The following is a 19,780-nucleotide window of genomic DNA, read 5'->3' on the forward strand; positions in this document are numbered from 1 at the left end:
TATTCTATATGACTGTTGATGCCCACAGATAGTTAGAGAAACGTTAACTTGTATAAGGGCATCTGTCCCTGTTGAACAGCTTAAGAAATTCGAATCCTTTTTACCCCCCTCCCCCCAACCGAAGTCGTTCTGAACTTATTTCACATGTTTAATGATTTCGTACTTTGAAATCATAGTTTTTAAGTACATGTAAATCATGAACTCATGATACAATTTACGGGAAAATAAACATTTAGATATCAAGAGATTATACATGCATATAGCTCTTTGCAATCACACCTAGAGACAAAGAAAATATTAATTATTATTACCTAATCAAATGGATATTGTTGTTTTATTACAAATTGAATATTTGCGACTATTTTGAACTGCCGGTCAATAGACTGCGATCTATTGGACCGGCAACGTATTTCAGAACGCGGGTGTGTTAATGTTACATCCTTTCGATAGTTCTCAGGGAATGTATATTCCTTTACATAGACGCTGTTTTAAGTACATGTACTTGGTGAAACCTAATTCAATGTTATAAAAATGGAGTATCAAATTAGCAACAGTTTTAAAGCATCAAATAAGGTAAAGGACTATTTAAAATCTAATGGGTTGAAGACTCCCCCTTCTTTGTGTAAACTAATATGAAATTGAGATATTGTAATGCATGCAACAGGTTTTGTGCATGTAAAAGATGAAAAAAAACTTAGTATATTACATAATGGCACGAAAACCATCTACAATATGCAAATTGTAAACCCCGAAAACTAAAAAAGGAATTAGGTAATAAAACAATTATTTAATGCTTGAACAGTCAATAGACCTGAATGTTTCCCCTTGGTGCAGGGAACAGCTCAGTATGATCTATTGCCCTCGGCCGTTGGCCTCGGACAATGGATCATACTGAGCTGTTCCCTGCACCAAGGGAAACATATTCTGGCAATGTTTGTCACTTCACTATACCTATTTAAACGTTATTTAATTTCAAGTATAATGATTTCAGACCTTAGTTTTAGTCAAACAATGAAAAACAACGATACCAGCAAACGGTGCTAAATAAATGCATGATCACAGAAAAATGTTTTCGATTTTTTTTTTATCATTTTCAAATATTTTGACAGTGGCAGTTAAAAATTGTGTTCGGGAGTTTATGATGAGTGAGATGGTTCGGGATTCGGCAATATTGATGTTAATTCTAAATATCTAGTCTGAACATTCTCGGGGAAATATGATTTCTTTCGTTTGAGGGACGAATTAGACAGAAATCAATTTCTACTTGGTATATTAATGAATTATCTATATCCGGATATATAAGGTTTTCATTCGAATACCTGTTTGTGTCACCTGGTTCTTAAGAACCGGTTTATTAGCAAGGCTATATAAAGAATTGCTCAGGTGTTAAATACCAGTTTAGGACGACACGTACAGCGGAAAGTTTAAATTCGGCATGCAGAACGAGGAGATGTCGGGCGGGGCTCAGGCAGACATGCTACAAGCCATTCTCAACAAAATGAATGAACAGAAAATGGACATGGAGAATACTATGGCAATGCAACTTGATAATTTTAAAAGAGAATTACAGGGAGCAACTTCCTCCGTATCGTCTGAAGTGAAGAAGTTAAAGTCGGAACAAGCGATAGTCTGGAAACATCCAGGTAACAAAGATCAATTTGAACATAACGAGAAGATTATTGATACGTTGACGCAGGCTTCGTGGGCCTTGAATAACAATAAATATGATTATTGCAAGGAACTTATTCATGAATCAGTTGAACTTTGTAATAAGCGTAACAAACTTATCAAAATGGCTGATGCATCACCTTTTGGGTGGAGTACAGTGAAAAATTATGTAACCAATCCATTGGCTGATGATTCGGATGACGAAAAACGAATGTTTAAAGCGGAAAATAAAGCCATGAAAGAAAAGAAAGAAAAGGAGAAGCAAAAAGGAAAACTAAAATCTAAGAGTAGCTATTCTAATGTTAGGAGCAGTGCTCCTTATTTTCCTTTTCCAGCTAGACAGCCTTTTCGTGGCCCAACGCCCTTTGGCTTCCCCATCATGCCAGCTGCATCCAGATTTCCCATTGGCTGTTTCCACTGCGGAAAACCCAATCACCAAAGAAAAGAATGCCCAGAGCTTAAGTCCGCTAAATAGAGAGGTTAAACAGTCTAAAGAATCATCTTTGATAAAAGATAAGTATTATGATGGAAAAAGTTGTGTTGATGAGTTTAACGAATGCTATGAGTATAAAAAAGGTGGCAAAGTCTCTGTTAGAGGGCGATTAAAATCAAATATTGAATTTGGAAATGCATTGATGCTTGTCATTATATCATAGATACTATTCAGGATGGTTATAAAATACCTTTTTATTCTTTACCACAGCAGAGCTTTTCGCATAATAATAAATCTGCTTTACAGGAAGATGTTTTCGTGCAGGGAGCAATAATGGAGCTATTAGAAAACGGTTTGATATCCGAACAAAATACAGAGTTTTTGGTTACTAATCCTCTTTCTGTTTCAGTGAACTCCAGTGGGAAAAGAAGGCTTATATTAGATTTAAGGGAAGTTAATAAGCATGTATGGAAACAGTCTGTGAAATATGACGATATAAGAATCGCTCTTATGTATACAAATAAAAATAGTTGGTGTTTTAAATTTGACATCACAAGTGCATATCACCATATAGATATTTTTCCTGACCATAGAAAATATTTAGGATTTCCATGGAAATTTGGTGTTCAAGATCGATATTTCTGTTTTAATGTTTTGCCATTTGGTCTCACATCTGCGCCATATATTTTTACTAAACTCACACGACCCTTAGTTAAGAAATGGCGTAGAGAAGGTAAAACTGTACTTATGTATTTAGATGATGGGTTTGGCTGCCATAGTAAGTATGACGAAGCATGCAAAATATCCAAAGAGGTACAGTATGATTTAGTTTGTTCAGGTTTTGTGCCTAAAGTGGAAAAGTCCATGTGGATCCCTTGTCAAGTTTTCGAGTATCTTGGTGTTGTTTTGGATTGTAATATGGGGGAAATTTACATTCCTGAAAAGCGTATATTTAAGATTCAAATTTTTTTTTTTTTTTTTTTTTTTTTTTTTTTCAAAATTGAGCATTTTATGAACCAGAATTGCAGAATAAAGGTAAGACGACTAGCAAGTTTAGTTGGACAAATCGTATCTATGTCTGTTGTTATCGGAAGTGTAGCTCAGTTAATGACCAAATGTCTTAGTATTGACATTGTGTCTTCTCCAACATGGAATAGCATGATTTTAATTTCTGAGGAAAGTAAAAAAAAAACCATAAGTTTCTGGAAATCGTCTTTAGATATGTTGAATAGAAGGGATTTGAAAGTTAAACCAAGTTCTAATCTGGTAGTGTACACAGATGCAAGTGATACTGGTTATGGCGGTTATTGCGTACGGACAGGTAAAACTGTTTTTCATGATTTATGGGAAGAATCTGAAAGAATTATGAGTTCCACATGGAGAGAATTGGCCGCGGTGGATAGAGTTCTTCGGTCATTTGTACAATTTCTCAAAGGTGAGAATATAAAATGGTTTACAGACAACGCAAATGTTTCCATTGTTCAAAAAGGGAGCATGAAAAAAAAAAAACTTACAAGATCTTGCAATGAACATATTTCAAATTTGTTTAGAATATAAGATTGGTATTGAAATTGAATGGATACCAAGAGAACTCAATGAGCAAGCAGATTATTTGAGCAGAATTGTCGACTTTGATAATTGGGGTATCGTGAAAACGGTTTTTGATGACCTATCACGGGAATGGGGTCCGTATGATATTGATTTATTTGCTTGTGATTACAATGCAAAAGTAGATAAATTTTGTTCCAGGTATTGGAATCCTTTAACGTATGCAGTTGATGCATTTACTATTAATTGGACAGGTTGGAATGCATGGATCGTACCGCCATTTTATCTTATTCCAAGAGTTTTGAAGAATCATCAGCCTTTTGGCCAATTTTAATTTCTGAAGTTTACAGGTCACATATTGTAGATTGGAAGGATCTTTCAGTAGCAAAGGAGTTTTACACAAGTGGTAAACTCGGATCTGGTATTTTTGGTAAAGAAGATTTAAAGTTTAGAATGCTTGCATTTGTTTTTGATTTCAGAGTTTGATTTCAAAATTGTTTTTCGGCAGTTTTAAATTCTTCAAAATAAACAAATTTATTGATTAATTGGGAATTATTTCCCATAAACTTGTATGAGAAATATCAGGCAATTTGCGCTATGTTGTAATAGAGATAAATATTTTATCACTATGGATTTTACTGAAGTTTCTTTCACCACATTTGTGGTTTGCCATTTGGCAAGTTTGGTTTTTTATCAAACTGATATTTTCATTTCTGAAGAAAATGTGCTGAATATCTTAATTAAGCTGATATGTAGATATAAATATATGTATTCTTATACATATCCGGAAGATAATTTCAAAGTGAAAAAATATTTATTGGTGTTCCTTTACAAATTTGTTTTTTCAGGTATTTGAAAGAGATTTGATTCAGTAGCCTTCAAAGTTGTGTGAAAAGGTGTATGCACTTCCTGGGATTATGCAAGCGTCACGAGCGGATTCAACTATAAACAAATATTGTAACAGTTTCCTGAGATTTAAGAAGTGGGCAAAAGAACAAGGAACCGAGGAAAGTGAATTATTTCCTTCAAAACCTTTACACGTTTCTATTTATTTAGCATGCTTGGTTCAACGGGCAAACTCTCCATCCCCTATTGTTGACACATTCTATGGAATCAAATGGGCTCATGATCTTGTGGGATTCAATTCTCCGACTGACAATCAGTTTGTTAAAAACATTATGGAAGGTGGGAAACGTATGGTGGCAAAACCTGTTCAAAAGAAAGAACCAATAACTGTTGAAAATTTACGTTGTATGTATTTGAAACTGTTTGAATGTAATAATCTTTATAATCAAAGAATCATTTGTATGGTCTTGTTGGCATTCGCTGGATTTTTACGTAGCAGCGAACTCGTAAATATCAAGAGATCTGATATTCAATTTTTACCTGATCATATTGAAATATTCATCGAGTCTAGTAAGACTGATATCTACAGAGACGGTACAAGAGTTGTTATAGCAAGAACATTTTCATATATGTGTCCTGTTTCTAATTTTGAATTGTATCTTCGTTTAGCTGGGATTCAAGACGATTCAGAGGAATATGTATTTTGTGCTATTTCGAAATCGGTAAGTGGTTACCGGTTGCGTAATCGTGAAAAGCCAGGGTTCGTGAATTATTCATCGAAGAATTTACAGGAATTGTAGATAACATCAACATTTATGGACTTCACAGTTTGCGGTCAGGTGGAGCGACTGCGTCGGCAGTGAGGGGAATTCCGGACAGGATATTCAAGAGACATGGACGTTGGCGTTCGGAATCTGCTAAGGATAGATATGTCCAGGATCCGCTTAGTGAACATTTAAGTGTTTCCAAAGAACTTGGTTTATAATAGTTGTAATCATGTTGTTTATTGATTATATTGTATCTTTTTGTATTGATTTTTCTGAACATATATGAAGTTGGATTACGTTATTATATCCTATATTAATGGTAGCATTAGTTCCCCGTTCTTTATATTTACATAGCTGCAGCGTGTCGTTGCTAATTCCACACAATGTGTTGTTATTTACTAGTATCATAGTATTCAGCTTTCATTTGGAAAGTAATGAATGGATTTAAAGGAGAAATATGATTTCTTTCGTTTGAGGGACGAATTAGACAGAAATCAATTTCTACTTGGTATATTAATGAATTATCTATATCCGGATATATAAGGTTTTCATTCGAATACCTGTTTGTGTCACCTGGTTCTTAAGAACCGGTTTATTAGCAAGGCTATATAAAGAATTGCTCAGGTGTTAAATACCAGTTTAGGACGACACGTACAGCGGAAAGTTTAAATTTTCAGAATTGTTTTATTAAAATAAATTAATCATGTGATCCAACTTTATGCCATAATTATGTATGTATATTTAATATGCCAAATATTAAATAGCTGCAGCGTGTCGTTGCTAATTCCACACAATGTGTTGTTATTTACTAGTATCATAGTATTCAGCTTTCATTTGGAAAGTAATGAATGGATTTAAAGGAGAAAGAGGGGGTCTGGACCCCCTCAAGATCACCCCTTGTGTTATTTGCGTGGTTGTTGCGGTATTTTAAAAGCAAGGGACTTTAATGTTACACTCCATGAAAAGAGTTTTTCGGGGTCCTGTGAAAAGAGGCCTAGGAAATAAATGAAAGTAAAAAATCTAATTTTTAATTAAATCTCTGCTTTAGTAGTAAATGATAGGATAATGAACATATAGTTGCCAATGATATTGATACTATGTGCGGTACATAGATATATTAAAGGATTGTGCAGTATTACGTGAGGACAGGCAGGCATAGCGCCCTTATATAGCTGTTGGCGTTATCAGAAGTGGTGACGCATCTGTTACTGTTCTGTGGATAAAATAAAAAAATCGATTGGTTCAGAAATTCTGCGACTCTAGAGGGCGCTAAGCATCCCCAAACCTAAACAAAAAATCGATATTCCAGTGAAAGCAGAGAGACTATTGGAAATTCGAGCATCAATTTAACGCGTAGGAGTCAAGCTAAGGAATTGTCGCTATAGAAACGCAAATACGTCAATTTTATGTTAATTTTTCGTTGTTTTCTCCATATGTGTTGCTAGTTCTCATTAACAGGAAACGCCACTGTAGAGGGTTGTATTTTTGTATTTCACCTATATAGAGTGTAAACAAGCCTGGCCTCGGGCGCTATCTGTGAGGCCGACATTTACATCACGACAGGACTGCGATAAGATGGTAAGAACATATTATTGTCCAATTTATATATATTGTGTTTACTTTTTTTCTTTATCTCGATGTACATAGAATCTTGTAATAGATCTGAGTGTATAGGATATATCATAGTTATGTTTTAGAGTGACGATTTCAATCAATCACAAATTTATGAATGGAAATGCATGTTCATATTGACAAATTAGCTGTACTGTCTCGTGTACTAAAACATGGCGTCATTGTTTTCAGGAACGAATGGCCACTAGGGCCATGATTAAATTAACGTTGTGCGTGGGGATAATCCTCACGGTCCGGGGTGCCCCCCAGAGGAGAGACACCTCAAAAATCCCCCTTAAAATGCCTCAAGTCTCACCGAAAGTGGTACGTGTTGCTATCTATGGTTTATTGCTATCTTATGTCAAGCTGTTTTTATGTGATTATTTGTACATGTATTCATAAATTCACAATTGTTGATCTATTATTTTCTCTTTTCCTAGAAAGATACGTATCTTTGCCACGCAATAGAGACTAGTCAAAAGAACCCAACATATATCAGTACGTATATAAGTAAAGTACATGTACAGTAGTTAGATTTCAGTTCAAGCAATGTACGGGTTTTATGTCCGTAAAGTTAATACTAATAAGTACCAGTACTTGATGTTTAATACTTATACATGTAACTTGCTGCCTACAAAGATTTTACTTTTAACAAAGCAAGTACGGTTTTCTGATGCTAAAATGTGCTCTAGTTCATGTTTATCTGACATCTCAAAAAGTGTGATGACATGTATATTTTTTCTAATAATTGATGAAATTGAAGTCTATTAAGTTGAAATCAGTTCTGTTTTTCAACTTTCATCAGAGAATTTTACGAGTATGGAGTTACCTTAACACCTTAGAAACGTGATTGAACAAAGAATTAAGAACTTGACTGTCACATGTATTTTTGTTTTTTATTTAGCCGGGTTTGAACCAGATGCCAATAAAGACATAGCACATCACATACTGATCTACGGATGCACGACCCCCGGGAGTCGGGATAGCGTGTGGTAAGGCGGGGACTAAGGTTCACAATTGTGTATCTAAAAAATAGATACTTCATTTAGAAAAGCTCCATTTTCTGCATGTATGCTGTGTCTTCTACAGGCCAAGGCAAAATGGAGAAATCTAAGGGATGGCTATTACATTTATAATGATATCCGTGCAACAGTGCAAAATGATATCCCTTTTTAATCTGTATATCAAAATACTCTGGACTGGAACAAAATGAAAAACAAAATTGAGCTCATATCTTGAATATTTCACAGGAATTGTGGGGAAATGGCCCATACCACAGAAGAATATTCAACCGCAGGGGTATGTGGGAGCGGATCTCAAATTGTGTATGCCTGGGCAATGGATGCGCCTAGTCTCACATTGCCGAAAGGTGGGACATAGCTATTTATATAATGTTGACATTGACATTTCATGGCTTTTTATTTTTTGTTATTACCTAATCAAAGGGATTGTGTTGTTTTATTACAAATTAAATATTTGCGTCTATTTTGAACTGCCGGTCAATAGACTGCAATCTATTAGACCGCCGGTCAATAGACTGCAATCTGTTGGACCGCCGGTCAATAGACTGCGATCTATTCGACCGACAACGTATTTCAGAACGCGGGTATGTTAATGTTACATCCTTTCGATAGTTCTCAGGGAATGTTCCTTTACATAGACGCTGTTTTTAGCACTTGGTGAAGCCATATTCAATGTTATCATAATGGAGTATCAAATAATCAACATGCAGTTTTAAAGCCTCATATAAGGTGAAAGACTATTTAAAATCTAATGGGTTGAAGACTCCCCCTTCTTTGTGTAAACTAATATTAAATTGAGATATTGTAATGCATGCAACAGGTTTTGTGATTGTAAATGATGAAAAAAAAATCTGAGTATATTGCATAATGTCACGATAACCACCTGCAATATGCAAATGGTAAACCCCGAAAACTAAAAAAGGAATTAGGTAATAAAACAATTATTTAATGCTTGAACTGTCAATAGACCATAATTTTTTTCCTTGGTGCAGGGAACAGCTCAGTATAATCTATTGCCCTCGGCCGTTGGCCTCGGGCAATAGATATACTGAGCTGTTCCCTGCACCTCGGGAAAAATAATCTGGTCTATTGACTGCTCAAGCATTAAATAATTGTATACTATTACATGTATACCCTAATATTAATGGAAAAAACACAGGTTGAGCCAGAAATTCAAACACTGTACCGATTGATGAACTGTAAAAGCAAATATAATTTTGTGATATATCCTTGTCGCATGCACCTATGATTCGTGTGCTATAGTAATATGATCTATGCTACAGATGTGGGCTTCAAAGTTGGCGGCGACTCGGATATCAAGTATCTAGTCCTACAGGTCCATTACAAGAACGTGGACAATTTCCTACCGCCCAGTAAGTACTGTATGGACACTAGTCAGAAATACTGTCAATCACACCCAGAAATAGTACTTAATGTAAAATACAAGTACTGTACATTGTATACAAAAATAGTCAATGAAGTTTATTACATCATATATTGAATCATATCACACACATGTAAATTTTAGCTGTGAATTAGAAGCAGACGATTATAATGCTCCGTGACCTTTGTTTCAGAGAATGAGAAGGACAGTTCTGGTGTGACCCTCCTAACTACCAGCACCCCGTGAGTACCCTTCCCCCTCCCCCCTCCAAAAAAAAAAAACAAACCCACCCCACCCACCAAAAAATACCAGTCACATTTAACTGGACTTCCCATTACAAAAAAGTTACATTTCGGTTCTTAATATCACAAATGTCAACCATTTTAATGATGTTTTTTTTTTATTTAGGATGCCACGCTCAGCCGGTGTGTACCTACTGGGGACCGGCGGAAGTATCCCCCCGAAATCTGTGGGTGAGTGTAGCCAGAACCCCCCCCCCCCCCCGACCCAATAATTACACTTAGTGTATGATAGTGACTTATAAGTTTAAGAATTCTGACTGGATTTTATTTGTGTGTGGTAGAGTACATGGAGACTGCCTGTGAACTGCGCGAGGACATCGTGATGCACCCCTTCGCCTTCCGAACACACGCCCACACACACGGTAAGTTAAACAGGTGTAATATAATGGTAGTTTTTTCATTGTTACATATGAATACATATATACGGAAATCTGACGGGATATTGTTGGTGATTTAGGTGAAGTGACCGCCGGATATCGTATCAGAGACGGGAAATGGACAGAAATCGGCAGAATGAGTCCCCACAAACCACAGGTAGGGCAACTAGTGCAAGTACTAGTAATCACTCTGATCTATGTCACAAACTTATAACAGCTGTATTAACTGAGCGATCTTTTAGTTGTTTTGTAATGGAGGGAGGCGGTCGTGTGTCTTGATATAGGCAGGAACGTGACATATATGTACCCGGGTCGCTGCAATATACATGTAGTTCTAGCACGTAGCATCAGGGTAAAAGGGAGGACCGCGATAGCTTACTATTAAATAGTTTTCTAAAATTCTTTTTGCTATAATAATCATGCATGCATAGTTTTCATGTGTACAATTCTACTACTAGTATTTTATTTATTAATGACGCTTTATATTTTCTATTTGCATGTTTTTTTAGTTTAAAAGGGGGGGGGGGGGGTGGTGGTGCTGGTGCTGGCGTACTATATAACTTCAATTTCACTCCTCATTTCCTTATTTTCATATCAATTTTTTTACATACTCCATGATTATTCCATATTTTATATGTAAATTAAAAAATTTGTTGCTGCGAGAAAAAGTGGGGGGAAAAAGCCCCCCCTGCCCCCCCCCCCCCTGATGCTACGTGCCTGAAATTATAATTATCTCGTACCATGCACGGGGGGGGGATTGGTGCTGGCGTACTATATAACTTCTATTTCACTCCTCATTTCCTTATTTTCATATCATTTTTTTTTACATACTCCCAAAAGAGTGGGGGGGGGGGGGCAACTCCATGATTATTCCATATTTTATATGTAAATTTTAAAAAAATTGTTGCTGCGAGAAAAAGTGGGGGGGGGGGGGGGCCTGCCCCCCCCCCCCCCCCCCCCCCCGATGCTACGTGCCTGAAATTATAATTATCTCGTACCACGCACAGGGGCATCGTATCCTCTCTACACTCTATGATATATATAAAGAATACACAAGGTGTTTTATTTATATACACGTACATGTATGTCATAGAGTGTAGAGCGGATACGATGCCCCTGGGGTCTAAATTTGGTACGTAGTTTCATGTGGGTGTCGCCGACTCCCTCCTTTTCTCAAGAAATTGTCTTTAGAAATAAAGCGACAGACAAATTACACTTTATGTTGGGTCCCTCACTTTACAGTAGAACTATAATAGCTCTGCGGTCTGTCAACCTGAATTTCCCGTAGAGCTACAGTTCTGCAGCTAAAGTATAGCCACTCACTTTGACAAACGATGATACTGCTTCTTATTTTTCTATGCCTTTTTTCAAAATCAGATTTAGCAAATAATGAGCCTTATTTCATTTCAATTTTTATTACAGATGTTTTATAACGTCACGAGTCCTGGTATAGAGGTCCGCCAGGGAGACATTTTGGTGAGTGGGATCGAGACTGAGGCTGTGTGATTCGTAGCGAAGCCGAGTTAGACCAGACTGGTCTTTGACTTTCATAATTATAATCAATTCATAACTGTTGACGTGACTCTGAGATGAATGAGTATAGAGAGAGTTTGTCTTTTGTAGGCTGCTAGATGCACAATGAAAAATGATGAGTCAAGAACTATCCAGATTGGGTAAGAAAACAGTCTGATAAAATAGATGAATAAAAAGGACACCGCTCAATGCTATATTTAGCGTCAACTCATTTTCTCTTCCAGAGCTACCCAGAACGACGAGATGTGTAATTTCTACATCATGTATTTTGTGGACGGAACACGAACCGCTGTAAACCACAACTGTTTCACGGCAGGACCGCCATACTATTACTGGGACAACTCGCCGCTTAAACACAAGATGAATCTCAAAGACGCCCCGCAAACAGCCAGTCTAATTCCAGACAAAAACGTCTACCTCAAGATCTCTTCTCCCTCACATCCGGGTATTTCGCAAAAGGATGTGACGTTAGATGAGAACCTACAAGACCGTCGCCTGGCACGTCTGCTGGACTACCTTAATAATGCGTATGGCGATCCCGACTACTATCCACCATTGTAGACACCACGTGTCTTCTCTGTTTATGGGGCTCACTATATAAAGGGACTACTATTTTTATTTCTTCTTTATTTTTAAGAATGGGGCAAAGAATACACACTATATATTTTCCACTTTCTTAATGACGTTCGGTTCAGCACAGTCGGTTAAGCGCACGCATGCGTATAACCCCCCCCCCCCCCCCCAAATGGGTTAAGGACTGTCTGGTTGTTTTATCTTTTTACTTTTTTTCTTTTATCTTCATATGTACAGAATTTTAGGAGTGCTTTTAATGCCAGATCTTGCAAAATGCTGAAAATTTTAATGTATGTTTTTATATTTTAAAACTTGAGCCACAGTTTTGCCATCTTCGCTAGCCACGCGTTTTCGGTCCACTCTGTTCCCCTCTGTTGTTTGTGAGGAGAGTGCGGATCAGAAACCCTTGACTTGGGAAGATGCAGTTTTGCCCTTACTAATCTATTGTGTCCCATTCGTCCTAAAGTGTACATCCTAAAACGAAGGTCAATTCTGTCTCAGTAAGGATCCTTATTTGATATCATGGGAGAAAAAACGAATTTGACATATATAAAATTTACTGCTTTTTTAGCGACAAGTGTTCATTATATTTTGATGTTCAAATGAATGTTCAAGGGACAATTTGGTATTGTTTATTATTACAATGTTTATTTCAATGTTGGATATGTTTAAATGTTTTAAATAAAGTTTTCAAAAACTGCACTGTAAGATGCCTACAAATGATATTGAATATTACGTTTGTTAAAGAATGAAAGAAAAATCCGTTTGAGACAAGATATATAATTCTAAATAACGCTTATCGAAAAACTCATTACAAATGTACAACTTTTGAGATTCGAACTTAATGGTTCAAAACATAATGCAAGGGAAACAACTTGTATGTCATCAAACCATGTATGTCCTGTTGTATCGTATGTAAGTTACCTTATAACATACAGTACATTTAATATTTTTTTTCTACACACAAATGACAAATGGTCTGGGTTTTTTTTTTTAGAAAATCATATCGCGTAATTGATTAAAAGGGTTAAAATATACAAAACATACGACACGTGTAAAGTAGTCATCGTTGTAACTTGAGAAAATCTTGAAAGACAAAATTAAAATTACTTACAAAGTAGTATTTACTTAAAGAGGAATGCTTGCATACATATTTACGTATATGGTCTAAAGTTCTAAACAAAAGAAATGTTCGGAGTTTGGTTTGAATTGATTACATTGTATGCCATACCCTGAACATTGCAGGATTGTTTATATTATTTTATATAGATAATCTCTCTAACTACCGATTCGTATCGATAATTCATGAGTTTCTAAATTTCAAATCAAATGGTAAAAGCAAACATTACCGATAGACCGCTACACAATCCGACAATATTAAGGTTGACTGATAATTGCTGAACAAGAAGTAATCATAGTACCTTAATCTTGTCCCAACACATGGAAAGGAAACACAACTGTAAACTGATGAATTTACCAATCAGACGGGTTGAGCACTGTCGTGGCGACCATGTACACTCGGATTACAATTATACGACTCGCCGAGTCCTTTTCAATGCAGATTAAAGTTGTAACAGTGTACCGAAACAAACAGTTATAAAATGAAGGATAAAAACTCTAAAATGTGTGTCAAGGATGATGTGATCAACATTCATAATTACTATTAAAACTTGAAAAAGTATTTATACATGTTCAGTACGACTGCACTTCGTTTGAACTATACTGCAGTAACACTTGTACACGGCTTTCCTTAAAAGTGAACATTTTTAAAAACGTGTATTGACACACAATTCTTCATATGAAACATTTATCCGCAATTGTTTATTCTTTATATAAAAAAAGTTGAAAGGAGTGAATCTTTACAGTCTGAATTTTAATTCCCCCCCCCCCTTAAAAAAAAATCACATACCTTGGTACACGGCCAGGCTTAGTTGGAACTTGTTTTCTTTGCACCGAATGTATCACATATTTACAAATTCTAACTTTTGAGAGGGGATCCACTTGGTACTCAAGAATAAAGATGGTGTGAACAAATGGCGAGTCGACGACCTGTCGTGACCCCTGATAAAACACCTTTCTGTCTCGGGTATGCGTAACTCGTAATCCCGGAAGTGTTATGACATTACGGCAACTGGTAACGGGGTATTTCTTCCTTGTGAAATCAAGCAAAAGTGGCGGTAGGGTGATTCTCAGCGAGATTTCTTTGATTTGAGAAAAAAATACCAGTGTATTAGACAATTCGTCTATATTATGAAATCGTTTATTAAAGATTGAGAAATTCAGTTGTTCATATACATGTGTATTATTTCCAGTACCAGGACGAACTATTCAAAGTGTTAAGTTCTAATACAAAGATATAAAGTTTCCAAGGTGAAGAGTAACCTTGCTTTCATTCATTTGACCATTTTATGGAACATCAATCCGTGCCCCGCTTGATATATTTATATCTGCACGCGTAGATATTGTTAGCATATTGCAATGTCTATTATACTTTCATGTTAAAAACTGAAATCCGATTGGTTTAGACGTAGTTGGTAATCCGTTCTATTACCCTCAGCGTTAGAAACACACTTGGCAACGGGTAACACAACGAATTGTTACATGCGCGAAATTATGCGCGTACGGCTCGTCGTAGAATTCACTTCATTTCTATATAAAAGCAGTAAAATTTTCTTTAAAATGAAGACATTCAATATAATAAAATAAAAAGTGCCTTTTTGGGAGGGCAACTGTTGAAATTGACACCCCTCGAAAACCATTGTCAACCTCCGCTTCGCGTCGGTTGACAATTGTTGTCTCGGGGTGTCAATTTCAACAATTACCCTCCCAAACAGGCACTATTGATATAATGCATCCTTTTCTGCTCGTCGACAATTATTACATGATGGTCACTGCCGCACTACAGGGCCCAGAGGTGCTCAATTTTGACCCGAATCTCACTTTCAAAGAGTTACTTAATAACTTTATAGTTGCCTGGGTTTTGTGGTTGACACCCTGTACCAGTGACACAGAGTTGTTGCACGTTGCACGTTTACAGACGTGACGTTTGACAAAGTGCGGGGTTCGGTTTTCAGTCCGAATCAAACTACTCTTATCTTTTTTCCTTCTTATGACTTCCTTCATGATAACGAAATGGCACACCGAGGTATAATACCACTGCTTACTATAAGTCTGATTTTCATACCGTGTCAAGCGAAATATATACAAAATACCGATGTCTTCACAAAATCCATACGTATGCCAAATGTCCGACCTCAAAAAGTAAGTAAGAGTAAAGGTTGTCGTCATGAGCTATGTAAATAAACATTCCAGTCTTTGGAACCAGCACTTATTACTTTGGATATAACTTTGGTAGCGAGAGGTCTCTCTGTCCTAATGGAGCGTTTCCTTTCATCAGTTCCCGTTGATAAATCGTCACATGAGAGAAACTCTTTTATAGTTCTATGATACAGAAATACGTTCCCTTTTTTATTTTGAAAAAGGTTTTAATTCAGAATTTGAAATACAATATTTATCTCCACGTTTTATCTGTAGTAGACACCATTATGTGTATATACGCAGATGAAATAAGAGAAAGAAAGAAAAAGTGATAAGACTACATGTGGACTGTTTTTAGAAATGAATTCTAAATTAGTTTGTTAAGGAATAAAATTTATACGTGTACATCAAAACAGTTGTAATCAGGATCTTCTATACATGTATTGTATTCTATGTTACTTTTCTCATACAATATTTGATTCGAAATCGATTCTATGGAATGCGATGTAACAAATGGCTCTGTGCTGATGTAGATTTTGTCTTTAAAATAGGCTGACGCCCTTGTATGCCATGGTGTTAAGCTAGATGAAAGAGAGGCGTATATATGTGAGTCTTTCCCAGCGCTCTCTCTCTCTCTCTCTCTCTCTCTCTCTCTCTCTCTCTCTCTCTCTCTCTTATATTGATAAAGACAAGTCGTCCATTAAATAACCGTGTCTTTCAGTAAAGTATGAGCCCCACGCCTCAAAACAAGTAGCTCATCACATGATGGTGTATGGGTGTGGTCATCCGGGCTCCACGGAGGACTCATGGTACGTAATCCCCCAGAACCTTACCCCTAGGGTAGTCTGTCAGCTCAAATAAGTGTACAGCATTATGCGTGCACATCATTTGGATACTTAAGACAGTGGTATTAAAATGAGTAAAAAAAATATCAATTTGTGAAATGAGTTCCATATTCAGAAAAAATGAAGTAGGTTTTTAAAAAATTGATAATCGAAAATTGTATTGCATTCACATTTATATAAACACGCTTACATCAGGGAGTGTGGAGAGATGGACGATAGGTCCGATGACTCGGTATGCCAAGATGGCCAACGAGAAATCGTGTACGCATGGGCAATGGACGCAGATTCACGCGCACTTCCGGAAGGTGAGTGAATTTTCGAATTATAGTGATGGTCTACTGATGCAGGACGTCACAGATGGCTGGCTATCTGTAGAGTTATTTTGTAGGTGTTGGTTTCCGCGTGGGAGGAAGTACAAAAATTAAATACCTGGTCATTCAGCTCCACTATAAAGGTGCATTTGAGGGTAAGCATTCCATATATACATGTATCATCATTAATTGTGCATTCTGCAGTATCAATTTATAATATACTTTTTTTTGTTAAAGATTTTATTCAATCATTTAAGATTCTAAATTTGATGACTCTGGAGTTACGTTGACCATGACTTACACCCGGTAAGATTAATTTTCAATTCGAATCGTATACTTTTATGTTCATGATACATTTGGGATGTTGATGATTTATTTAGGATGTTGATGATATATTTAGGATGTTGGTGATAATTTGTGACATCTAGAAATGTGGTTTTGGCTACATTTTTAGAGAGATGACGGTGTTTCATGATACCTTTTGAAACCCGAAATTTATCCAACAATGTTTGTTTTCATTTATCTTTAAAGACACAAGGCTCTGTAATTTGAATAGATTGACTACATGTATATAGTTGATTTACCATTACATAACAGCCAGCCTTTACAAGCCGGGTTCTACGTTTTGGGTAATTACGGATACATACCACCCATGATACAGAGTAAGTACCTGCCGTAATTATCATACACGTGTATATTATTCAGAAAAATATACGATTTTTGTAGCGTTAACCATCTTGCGTTTTTGCAGATTTCCACATGGAGTCAGTGTGTCAGTATACCAACTACACTATTCACCCGATAGGATTTAGGACACATTCCCATAATTTAGGTTGTTTTACATACACTGTATAGTCAGAAAAACGTTAATACTGTTCATTGCAAAGCCTCATGGGTAATAATTTAAATCTAAAACAAATACGATTGGTTGTAGGTGTAGTGACGTCAGCATACTGGATACGCGATGGCAGATGGACGGAGATCGGACGGATGTCCCCCCAGCTTCCTCAGGTGCGAGTGTACTCAACAAAAATCAACCAAGAGTACGGTTAAACTCTAAGTGACGGTAAAGTTGACAAATCATCAAAGACATATTAACAAGAGTCCGTTTTTTGTTTCAATACAGGCTTTTTATGATGTGTACGCCCCGGGGATTGACATTCGCAAAGGAGATTTGCTGGTACCGAACTTGTACATATTTTCATGATTTGGCTAGGTTATCCCTCTTTGCACAAAGAATGAAAGTTTTCTAAGGCTGTCTGTTACTTTCATATGAACTACAGCTATGGAATGTTTTACAGGCGGCAAGATGTACGATGAGCAGTGACAGAACGTTCCCCACAAAGATCGGGTAAGTTGTATGCATCGTAACTTACAATGAGTAAGATATGACAATCATACATTAAGGTAGCTCTAAGTAAGTTGTGTTTATTATACTAAGACCGGATAAGTTGTGTCTCGATGCTTAAATCGGGTACATTCATACTTTAAGATCGGGTACGTTTTGTCAGGCATACGTTAAAATCAGGATATTCTACAGTTATACATTTAGATGGGGGTACCTTGCATGTTTCAAGCCGAGCCGAATCTTTGCGAATACAATAGAACTTTAAACCCCCCCCCCCCCCCCCCCCCCAACCACCAATTGCCTGCCTGGTAGGCACTGTTAGAGATTGCTAGGATTTGTCATTATAAATAATTGGTGGTAACACATGACAAAGTTTTATTCAACCTCTGTAATATTACTATAATATTTGTACACTATATACCATAGCCACGTGACCACAGTCACATTTCCTTGAGTCGACTTCAGCATACAGCAACATGCAGTCAACTGGAAATTCTGTAACCTTTCCGTACATTGAAATTAAAAATATAATGTCATTTTTTAATTAGCGCCACCAATAAAGACGAGATGTGCAACTTTTACATTCTCTACTCAACGGACAACACCAACACGCTAGACGTCCAGTACTGTTTCCGGGATGCGCAAACGTTTCACTGGGCAGATTACCTCACCTCGATACCCCAGAATGCCAGCAGCACTGACGGATTACCAGCTTTCACACGAGAAGACCCGTATGCATGACTCACCTTGACACAATAAACATTAGATAATGCATCACTGATTGTTTTTTTCTGTTTCCTACCTAGACGATTTATTTAGCAGTACTACTTGTTTGCATGTTGAATTGATCATAGAACCTAAAGAACTGAGAGGTTCACAGGATGTTTCACATCAGAATCTTCTAGGACTTTGCGTAAGGTCACCTTCTGCACGAAACATACAATGTTTTTGCATTTCTAGACATCCTATTATGCCAGGTTGCATTCGATTCTTTAAGGTGCGATAAAGCAGCACACGTTTTTAAAACAATGGAAATAAGAGACCTCAAAAGTGAGTTCATTACCCAAGCTGTGTCTCAATTTTAATTTGATGTAACAATGTTAACAGTTGATATAGCCATTTAAGGCTTTATTTCGTGGATCCATATGATTGAATAGTGATATTGCAAGTGATCGAAGATTGATAAATTTTAAACTTTTAATGTAATTATATAATAAAATTAACATATAATGAACGGAAAATTTTTTGATGAATAAAACAATAAAACAATAAAATAGATAATTAGATTTAGAATTCATTCCAGTCTTTCAAACTTACATGTATGATCGGTTAGAGCAATCAATGACTGCAGAGAGTTTTGACGTATCTTTGGACCCTTCTCCATAACGTCATCGGGAATATTTAGAATTAGTATTTTTCATGTAAAACAGAAAGCCCACAAATGCAAACGCTCCGACTAGCTTAGGATTTCGCGTTATATTGGAAACCACTTAATCATGATTCCAAGTTCAAACACCGGTTAGAGACTTTTTAACACAGCCACAAAGCAGCACTGGCCCCTGGAGAGGAGCCATCGTGAGGTCCTAAAGACCTTGGAATATTAAATCAAAAGCCTTGCCTGTCGGAGAGAGCGCCAGCTACTACCCAGCTCGCCAGGACTGTCAATAATGACCAGCGAGTAAAAGAAGAACTGTACAAAACGTGACATCTATTGGTGTCAATAGGCTGCTGTTAATAGACCTGCTCCATTGACCATACAATCTGAGAAGATCGCAAGATGTTCATTTTCTCAAAAGGCAAACATTTTCATTTCGGTGGATGAACATTTTTCTTCTTTGATTTTTTCTTCTTATAGAGCTTATTGAGATTGAAATGGCATAAATAAACCATTAAAAGTTAGATGATATTATAATTTTGATGTTTTCTATTCTCAGGCTAGAAGGAATAGAAATAA

General features: G+C 36.6%; 2 protein-coding genes across 2 annotated transcripts; both read left to right on the forward strand.

The window, feature by feature from the left end:
• Positions 1–6,509: 6,509 nt before the first annotated feature.
• On the forward strand, positions 6,510–12,766 carry LOC128175556 (probable peptidylglycine alpha-hydroxylating monooxygenase 1). The gene is made up of 13 exons (XM_052841305.1): positions 6,510–6,840; positions 7,066–7,197; positions 7,314–7,371; positions 7,778–7,865; positions 8,124–8,242; positions 9,179–9,268; positions 9,473–9,521; positions 9,688–9,752; positions 9,863–9,943; positions 10,039–10,115; positions 11,381–11,434; positions 11,582–11,631; positions 11,716–12,766. The coding sequence occupies exons 1-13, from the start codon at positions 6,838–6,840 to the stop codon at positions 12,050–12,052; spliced, it is 1,203 nt and encodes a 400-aa protein (XP_052697265.1). The 5' UTR covers positions 6,510–6,837; the 3' UTR covers positions 12,053–12,766.
• Positions 12,767–15,166: 2,400 nt separating this feature from the next.
• LOC128177444 (peptidylglycine alpha-hydroxylating monooxygenase-like) lies at positions 15,167–18,603 on the forward strand. Its single transcript, XM_052844155.1, has 12 exons — positions 15,167–15,325; positions 15,874–15,928; positions 16,044–16,131; positions 16,363–16,472; positions 16,556–16,633; positions 16,736–16,784; positions 17,076–17,140; positions 17,230–17,310; positions 17,413–17,489; positions 17,605–17,658; positions 17,780–17,829; positions 18,375–18,603. Exons 1-12 carry the CDS (start codon positions 15,197–15,199, stop codon positions 18,565–18,567), a joined length of 1,029 nt encoding a protein of 342 aa, XP_052700115.1. The 5' UTR covers positions 15,167–15,196; the 3' UTR covers positions 18,568–18,603.
• The last annotated feature ends 1,177 nt before the right edge of the window (positions 18,604–19,780 follow it).

Source organism: Crassostrea angulata, chromosome 3, assembly GCF_025612915.1.
Source record: "Crassostrea angulata isolate pt1a10 chromosome 3, ASM2561291v2, whole genome shotgun sequence".
Classification (NCBI taxonomy): domain Eukaryota; kingdom Metazoa; phylum Mollusca; class Bivalvia; order Ostreida; family Ostreidae; genus Magallana; species Magallana angulata.